Source organism: Lipotes vexillifer, unplaced genomic scaffold (assembly GCF_000442215.2).
Source record: "Lipotes vexillifer unplaced genomic scaffold, Lipotes_vexillifer_v1.1 scaffold189, whole genome shotgun sequence".
Classification (NCBI taxonomy): domain Eukaryota; kingdom Metazoa; phylum Chordata; class Mammalia; order Artiodactyla; family Lipotidae; genus Lipotes; species Lipotes vexillifer.
In genome coordinates this window covers 3015763-3023984 of record NW_006785816.1, presented here as the reverse complement: position 1 = coordinate 3023984, position 8222 = coordinate 3015763, and the positions used below count along the sequence as shown (strand labels likewise).

Sequence of the window (8222 nt, the reverse complement as noted above, 5' to 3'; positions counted from 1 at the left end):
CCAAAAAAAAAAAAAAAAAAAAAAAAATGGGAGCCAGAGTGGTTTTTTATAGGATTTATCTGAGTCATAGGCCCCTCAAGCAAGTGAAAAATGTGCGTGAGAGCTGGAAAGGCCCTGTAATGACCCCACTAAGCAAGCCCTTGGGTGGGAGGGACGAGGAGAGCAAGGCCGTGGTTGGGAGTCACAGAGGTGGTGAGTGGCAGGCTGGGTAGAGGACCAGGGCTCTCCTTGCTCCCAGCAGAGCTGGGAAAATAAGATGTCTGCAACCCTAGGAGCTTTGCCTGCAGTGCAGGTAGGAGAGCTGGCTGCAACAGACAGAAGTCCCGATTTTTCCTTCCTAGGCTGGGTTTAAGACCACACGATAGACAATTTTCAGAAGAATGTTTTCGCAATTGAAAAAGTCACGCTCCTTTTACCTCCAGAAAGACGGAACTTATTCACGTTCATTTTACCTGGTGGAGCCACTCGGTCCTGATAGGTGGGCTTAAATTCACTGATGGTGAGCAGCATCACTTGGATGGTTCCGATGAAGATGCCAGCCAGGCAGCCATAAAATATTACGTAGAACAGAAGGATCTTAACTGCAAGGGGAACAGACAGAAACAAAAAGGCTGTGATGCAGTCACATGCTCAGAACACAAGGCAAACCTTCCCAGAGATGAATGCATTTCCTTCCCGGCTTCCCCTCCAAGCTGTGTCTTCAGAGCTTCCTTTTCCAACACTGATCAAGAGAGTGCATCTCATTCCCAGACTGTAGGGTAAAAACAGGGGGATGGGCAGCCCTCCATTATAGTGCATGTGTGTTCCGGGTAGGATGAATATTCAATTAGAACTAAGGTTCTTTATAGGAAATAATTTTATTCCCTAAATTAAAAACAAAATGTCACAGGACTTCCCTGGTGGCGCAGTGGTTAAGAATCCGCCTGCCAATGCAGGGGACACGGGTTCGATCCCTGGTCTGGGAAGATCCCGCATGCCGCGGAGCAACTAAGCCCGTGAGCCATAACTACTGAGCCCGCATGCCACAACTACTGAAACCCACGTGCCTAGAGCCCGTGCTTTGCAACGAGAAGCCACCACGATGAGAAGCCTGAGCACCGCAACAAACAGTAGCGCCCACTCGCTGCAACTAGAGAAAGCCTGTGCAGCAGTGAGGACCCAACACAGACAATCAATCAATCAATCAATCAATCAATAAATAAATGTTCCTTTAAAAAAAAAAAAAAATGTCCTAAAGATCATCAATAAAATCTAGGGCTGTGTTTGTGTGCTGATGCAATGCATTTCAAATATGACAACACACTTCCTTAGAGACTGATGTTTTCTTTGCTTGCTTATCCTTTGACGTTTCAATACTACAATCCAGCCTCTGCTGCTTCTCCAAACATTCAAACACCTGTGAGTTTTTATGCTGAGAAAGAGCAGTGAATGCTGAGAGACCCAGTGAAGCTCTCCTGACCAAGTACATTGTCTTTCCTGATTTCAGGGGCACCAAACAAGAAAAAAAAAAAAAAGGAAGGAAGGAACTGCTATAGTAAAAATGGCAAGCACGTTTTTATTTCATCTTCTGACTAGATTCAGACTAAGGACTGACTTGATAAGCTGCATTTTCCTCTCCCCCTAGTTCACAGGACAACAGAATGGAGGCTGAAAGAGCTGCAAAAGCCAAAAAAAATAAATAACAAACCGAGAAGCCCATGGACTGGAATGAGGCTATCAGTTACTGGTTTACAGGGATTATCTCCCCAATTGGCCTCATAGTAACAGGCTGTACTAGGCACCACCGGGCAGCCCTGTGCCAGCCACTCAATGTGAAGGCAGCAGTGGGAACAGTGAACCGTAGGGTTATCAAATCTGAAACATGACTGCACAAGGAAGCTTTAGCTTACTTCTCAAAACGTTCAGATCTCCTGCATTGCATGCTGGGGTCCTTGGGAAAAAGCAACAGAACAAAAGCATCACTGAAAAGAAGTGTAAGCGTGTGTGTGTGTGTGTGTGTGTGTGTGTGTGTGTGTGTGTGTGTGTGTGTCTGTGTGTGAGGGAGGGAGGTCAGGAGGGAGTGGGTTCACTTGGGAAAAAGCAACAGAACAAAAGCATCACTGAAAAGAAGTGTAAGCGTGTGTGTGTGTGTGTGTGTGTGTGTGTGTGTGTGTGTGTGTGTGTGTGTCTGTGTGTGAGGGAGGGAGGTCAGGAGGGAGTGGGTTCACTGTGGCCTTCTCCGTACATTTAAAAGCTCCACTTTTCTATCAGCAAATAAATAGTTCAGGGGAAAATCATACTCTAGAGCTGTTAAAACAAGCAAAACACACATAAAACCACACCAAAAGGCTTAATCCTTTCTCTCCTCTATTAAAAAAAAAAAAGAAGGAAAAGGGCAAAGACACAAGCAAAGATAAGGAAAAATGAAAAGACTGTACAATCCAGAACTAGAGCTCCCCAACTCAATCAGTGCTTCCCTGCAGGACAAGGGTTAAGTGCTGCATTCTGTATCCAGGCAGCAGTAGGCAAATGGCAAGGCTGTGACGTCAAGAGATCTGGAAAAATTTTCCAGTGAATGCTCCTAAGAGGTACAAGAGTTGGTATAACACGGTCAGAAAGAGAACTGTTGTATCCTCTTTTCTGCTGCCCTCACCTCATCTTGGCACTCTCAGCCTAACCACAGAAGCATTTTTACACTCATCCCTTGGACTCCAGATACCTAATTCTAACAACATGAGGAGATACATAATTGAGGCTACGACTTAAAATACAAATATGATTACGGAAAAACAACTCATTCTGCAAGCACACTGATTAAATTGAAGGAGATACAGCCTTTCCTATCTGCCGGACACTACGCTAAGGGCAGTGGGGGATTCTTCTCTTTTGCTCGGAGATGTTACTTGGCACAGTTTCCCCCGTTGGTTCTGTGAGGTCACTTGGTTAGAGTGGATGACGCAGGTGTGGCAGGGCCTATGCAGTGGGCTCACCGACACACAGGCTCAGAAAGAAAAGCTGGGCATACTGTACCAACCAGCCAGGGTGGCACAGAGGGTAAACTTTAGAGATGATTTTTTCCTTTGAAGCAATGTTTCTTCCTTTTAAAAAATACAAGTAATATCGAGGTCTTCCAGTTAGGAAACAAACAAACAAAGAACGAGTACCCTTCAAAAGGTCACAGGCAGAAGGCAAAATGGCATCTGGGCCCAGCAGTAGACGTAAAAACCTACCAACGCCTGTATTAACTTAATAAAAAGGTAGAAAGCACCAGGTGATTTGTGTGCTGCGCTTTCTCCAGCAGGTGACAGGCGAGGCTCCTGCGTCCATCTTGGTGAAAATCTACCTACAAGCAGAACTGAACCAAGGGCAACCTGCCCTGGTCCCAAGGGCATCCACATTGGGCCCAGTACTAGAAAGGTGGCATTTTCTCCATAGGAGACACAGCTGCTGCCACTCTCTCTGCCTGTGAGAGGCTCTGTCATTTCTTACATTGCCAGAAAGGAGTAAACATATTAGTGCAAAATAAAAACCAGATTTTTTAACCCAGCATCTTGGAAAATGGAAGGAAAGATGAGACAAGAGCACCAGTCCTGATGTTTGCATTCATTAATCAATGTATTAACACTTTGCTGTATGTGGTATCAAGACACAAATATCAACACAGTCTCTCTCATACAGAGGTGCTGCCTTATAAAATGTCAGCTTACAAAACAAGTCGTTTCATACTGCCTTACCCTCTAAAACAAATATCATTCTGGAAATGGAATGAGGAACGAAAGACATTTTATGAGAGGGAAAAACATTAGAGGGCAAATTTTACAATATGGCTGGGGTCAATGCAGCCCCTGGCCCATGACGAGGCTGGGGTCAGATCATCGTGGTAGGAACCTCCAGTGAATCTGGGAGAAGAGGGCCCATTCTGCAGTGCACCCCTCAGGCCTCACTCGAGTTACCAGGAGTTGCTGGGAGACAGCCCAGGCCAGGAGCTGTTCACCCTACAAAACACCCAGAGTTCTTCAGGCTTTTCCTTCCACGTTAAGAAAACACAGAGAGCTATCTTTCTGCGTGAGAAACTATGGCAGTAATCCCACTGAATAACAGAGTCTTCCCAAAACAAAATATAGAATACAAGCTAAAAGCCATCCCTTTTTTTTTTTTTTTTTTTTTTGTCGTTATTGAATTTGTTACAGTATTGCTTCTGTTTTATGTTTTGGTTTTCTGGCTGTGATTTTGTGGTACGCGGGCCTCTCACTGCTGTGGCCTCTCCCATTGCGGAGCACAGGCTCCAGATGCGCAGGCTCAGCCTCTCAGAGGCATGTGGGATCTTCCCGGACCGGGGCACGAACCCGTGTGCCCCGCATCGGCAGGCGGACTCCCAACCACTGTGCCACCAGGGAAGCCCTAAAAGCCATCCCTTTAAAGACCTACATTTAACATGGCTCAGGGATATCTATGCTTCTCAGCACAGGTATGGGATGAGGTTTCACCTTGACTAACCTTGAAATGTGATGCATTATTAACCCTTTACTTTCCAATCAAAGAGACCCACTACAGGTTGCATTTTTTTTTTTTCTCTACAAAAATCGTATATTCCAGCTTCTTCCATTTCAAAATGTCAGCCAAGCATTATTTCCCTGACTCATTCTCCTGCCGATGCTCACAGATCCTTCCAATCAGGAGCACCACATCAGCACCTACCCAGGGCTCCCTTAGTGGCTGCAGTGGTGGTGCTAGTGGTGTCTATGATGATGATAATGGTGATGATGATATTAGAGAAGAAGGAGGGGGCAGTGATGCAGGAGGGGGGGTTCCCTCCCTCTCTCTCTCTCCCCAGCAGTCACGACTGTTACAGATTTGCCTACAACTCTGCCCTTCAAAATGACCTTAAAAAAAAATGTCACCCTTCCCGTGTAGAGAGGTGGAAGACAAGTAAGGTATCTAATTTTCAATGGGGGGGGGAGTCTATCCAGCCAAGCAACAGGCTGCCCAAAATCTTATAAGATAACCTACTTCTGCCTTTGTGCTATTTATTTCTTACACTAACCCTTCACCGTAATCAACCCAAGCTACTGATTCTGCATCTCTCTGTAGACACTGAAAACAACCAGACTTTGCCGTGTTTTGGGGCCAAGGCTCAGAAACGAAGTCCTGACATGGAGCTTCCTGGGCCATTTCTGGGCTGTGATGACTCCAGGGTAGGTCATCGGGGGAAACTCTGGGCATTGCTACGAAATACTGCAGTGTATGGATTCTGCCACCATCACCGCCGCCCTCCCACACCCGCCTTTCGAGGTACATATTTAGACTAGAAGAAAGCTGCTATAATACACAACCTCGCCTGCATTCGATCCGATTACCCTCATGCGGTTCTCTCAGAGCCTCAGATCTCATTTTTAAGGACTTGAGACATGTCTATAAGGGAGAGGCATATCTAGTCTCCCACAGCCTGACCATTCCCAGGACGCAAGAGCTCAAGCGACGCTCCGAAAGACTGAAAATTACCAAGACCACTAAAATATACATAACCCTCTACCTGGCGCACTCCTATCCCTACCCCGCGTCTAGCCCGGGGACTCCGCATTCCGCACAGGATGACAAGCCCAGGCCGGCGCAATCTGAGCAGCGCTCACCACCCGACCCCCTCCGTCCTCTCCAGCGCGCAGCGTGCGGAGCGGTCCGCAGAGCCTGCGCAGGGGATGCGCCTACCAGGAAAGACAAGGCGCTAGGAGCAGAGCTGCGGACCCCGTACTTACACCAACTGCCACCGGTTCTGCCCAAAAACTCCTTCTTCTCCGAGTTCCAGATGAATTTCTTCCAGCTGCCCTCCTCCTTGGCTTTTCCACGGGCCATGGTGGCGGGTCAGCAGCTGCCGCGGGGACTAAGGGTGGGAGACTGCGGCGTGCGCCCTCGCGTCCTCCCCGGCTGCCGGTCGGCGTCCCCGGCCTGGCTCTCCGCAGGCTCCCCCCGCCGCTGCCGCTGCAGCTCTCAAAGTGCCAGACGCGCGGTGGAGGAGCAGAGAGGCAGGAGGGGGAGGCGGCGGCGGGGGCGGGGGCGGAGAGAGGAGGGAGGGACCGCGCACGCTGGGCGGCTCCGAGCCCCGCACCTATTGGTGGGCTCACGGCCGCTCACGGGCTCTCTTTGGTCCGCCACGCGCTCCTCTTGCCCGTGGGGGGTTCGGGGGCTACACGAACCCGCAACTGCCGCTCCCGCTGCCGCCAGGGACGCGTGCTTGGCCCCCACCTCCTGTGACCTCTGCAGAGACAGGCAGGGGACAGGAGAAAGTCAGAGACAAGAGGACGGACCAACGGGCTGCGGGCCTAGAACTCTGAAGCCAGCCACAAGCCGAGAAATTGGCTGAGGGCGCATGCCCTACCTTTACTATATACCGCGCCTAGGCGGCCGGGCGCCCCGCCCACTAGCGGCCCGGCGGGCCAATCGCCGGCGCGGAAGGGGCGGGGCCTAGGGCTCGAAGGGGCGGGCGCGGGGCCGGCACAAAGGAGCCGGAGCGGCGGCGTGAGGGGCGGGCTGGAGAGCGGGGGCGCGGAGAGGGGCCTGGGGAACGGCGAGCGGCGCGCGGGCAGCAACACGCAGCCCCCTCCTCGCTCCGGGCCGGGCGCATACTCGCCCTTTCTTTAGTGAGGTGCCCGGCACCTGCGTCGCCCGGCGCCCGGCAGACGCTCGGGCACCCCGGCCCGGCTGTCCCGATCCGGTCCCTCTCGTGCGCTCCCGGCCTCCTTCCGCCGCAGGTCCACCCCTTCTAGGCCCTGGCTGGGTGGGGGAAGGTCACTCCGGGACGCCTGAGAGTCGGCGACTCTGCCCAGCTCCGCCCCGCCTCTCCGCTCCTGCACCTGCCGCCCCCTCCGCGCTCCCAGCCCCTGCGGTTGCAGTTCCGGCCAGTCCCTCTCCTTCTAGGCCAGCCCAGCCGGCAGCCCCGGCTCGTGACTGCCGGGCTGTGCTCCCTGTGGGCGGCCTGAACCACCTCAAGCAGGACGATTGCCAAACCCACCCAGGGCGGCAGCCCGGATCCGGGGTTCGGAAGGGGTGGGAGGTGTAGGAGGCCGACCCGCCAGCCCCCAGTGAGTCTTTCCTTCGGAAACCAGTCGCACTCCCTGGCGGCTCACACCAGTCTAGACCCGGGCGACAATGTCTGCACGTGACCCAGCCACCGAGGACTCCCCTTGGCGCCGAATCGGTGGCTGGTATTATCACGGACGTGGTTTTATGCCCCCTCGGGAGTACCGACCACTTTGTTCTTCTATAAAATGCCTGGGGCCAAACAAGGTACGGGAAACCCAGCTCAGATGGCGAGAAGGTGCAGGGCAGTCCTTGGTACCATTTATCCCTTCCCCTTCTTTATCCCCTGTGCCTGAAAACCCAAACTCCTTGGTTTCATCTCCCTCCGCTAAACACCTGAACAGCTTCACACGTCCCTCTCAAGGGAGTGACACAGCAGAAATCAGCAGGGGCGCCTCTTCAGTCACTGCAGAGAGGTCTCATCCCCAGCGAGCAACATAGCCCATCCTGGAAAAGGAGATTTCCCCTCCCCATATCCAGAAAGCCAATACAGGGGATGCTTGTCGGGGGTCACCTTCCTGTCACCAAGGTGAACCTGGCAGGTTTAAGGACAACCTTGAACTGATGTAGTATGAGCTCTTTCCCACTAATCCTTCTTAAGTCCCACCTACCAGACCTGGGCAAACCTGAAAATTCCTGAAATGCAGAAGCAGCCACCCATCCACCCAGCCCCCAAAGGGCTGCTACATGTAGGGCTGGGTCAAGGGCAACCTTGAGAACTGCAGTGTTGAGAAAGGAAGCCACCCCTGCTTTGCCCCTGCAGTGTTTATGTTGGAAAAGCCCCAAGTTGATGGTAGAACTGCAGGAAGAGGCTGCACCTGCAGATATGATGCCCCTGGTCCCCTCCCAACAGAAGCTACCTCATGGAGGAGTTTCCAGCAGGACAGGTCACTGGGAAGGGCATGTGTTATATTGAGTGCCCCCTATGTGTAAGACAGAGGAAAACTTGTGAGCGGAATCAGCAAAAAAGGATGAGTGGAGGGAAAGGTGGAATGGGAAGGGGTGAGGGGTTTGAGGGAGGGTGTGGAGCCCGCCTTTGTGCATACTCCCCTTTCCCACCCTTCACATCCCCACACCTATATTCCCCTCCCTCTCTCTCTCCCCCCTCTCTTTCTTTCTCTCCCCTCCCCTTCTCTCTTTTCCAGTAGAAGTAGGTAGTACAACAAAGT

At 51.8% G+C, this 8222-nt stretch overlaps 1 protein-coding gene across 2 annotated transcripts in view; it reads right to left on the bottom strand.

Annotated features, from left to right (window-relative positions):
- The window catches only part of ATP1B1 (ATPase Na+/K+ transporting subunit beta 1), a 26798-nt gene extending 19852 nt beyond the window's left edge, over positions 1-6946 (bottom strand). The window contains exons 1-3 of one of the 2 annotated variants that reach the window (XM_007458117.1): positions 6828-6946; positions 5733-6231; positions 453-581 (exon numbers count right to left, since the gene is read on the bottom strand). In XM_007458117.1, the coding sequence (XP_007458179.1) occupies positions 453-581; positions 5733-5829 (226 nt within the window). In that variant the 5' untranslated portion in view covers positions 5830-6231; positions 6828-6946. Of the gene's footprint in view, positions 1-452; positions 582-4531; positions 4698-5732; positions 6232-6827 lie in introns of those variants that run through there. The other variant, XM_007458118.1, reaches the window with a different exon arrangement.
- Positions 6947-8222: the final 1276 nt, after the last annotated feature.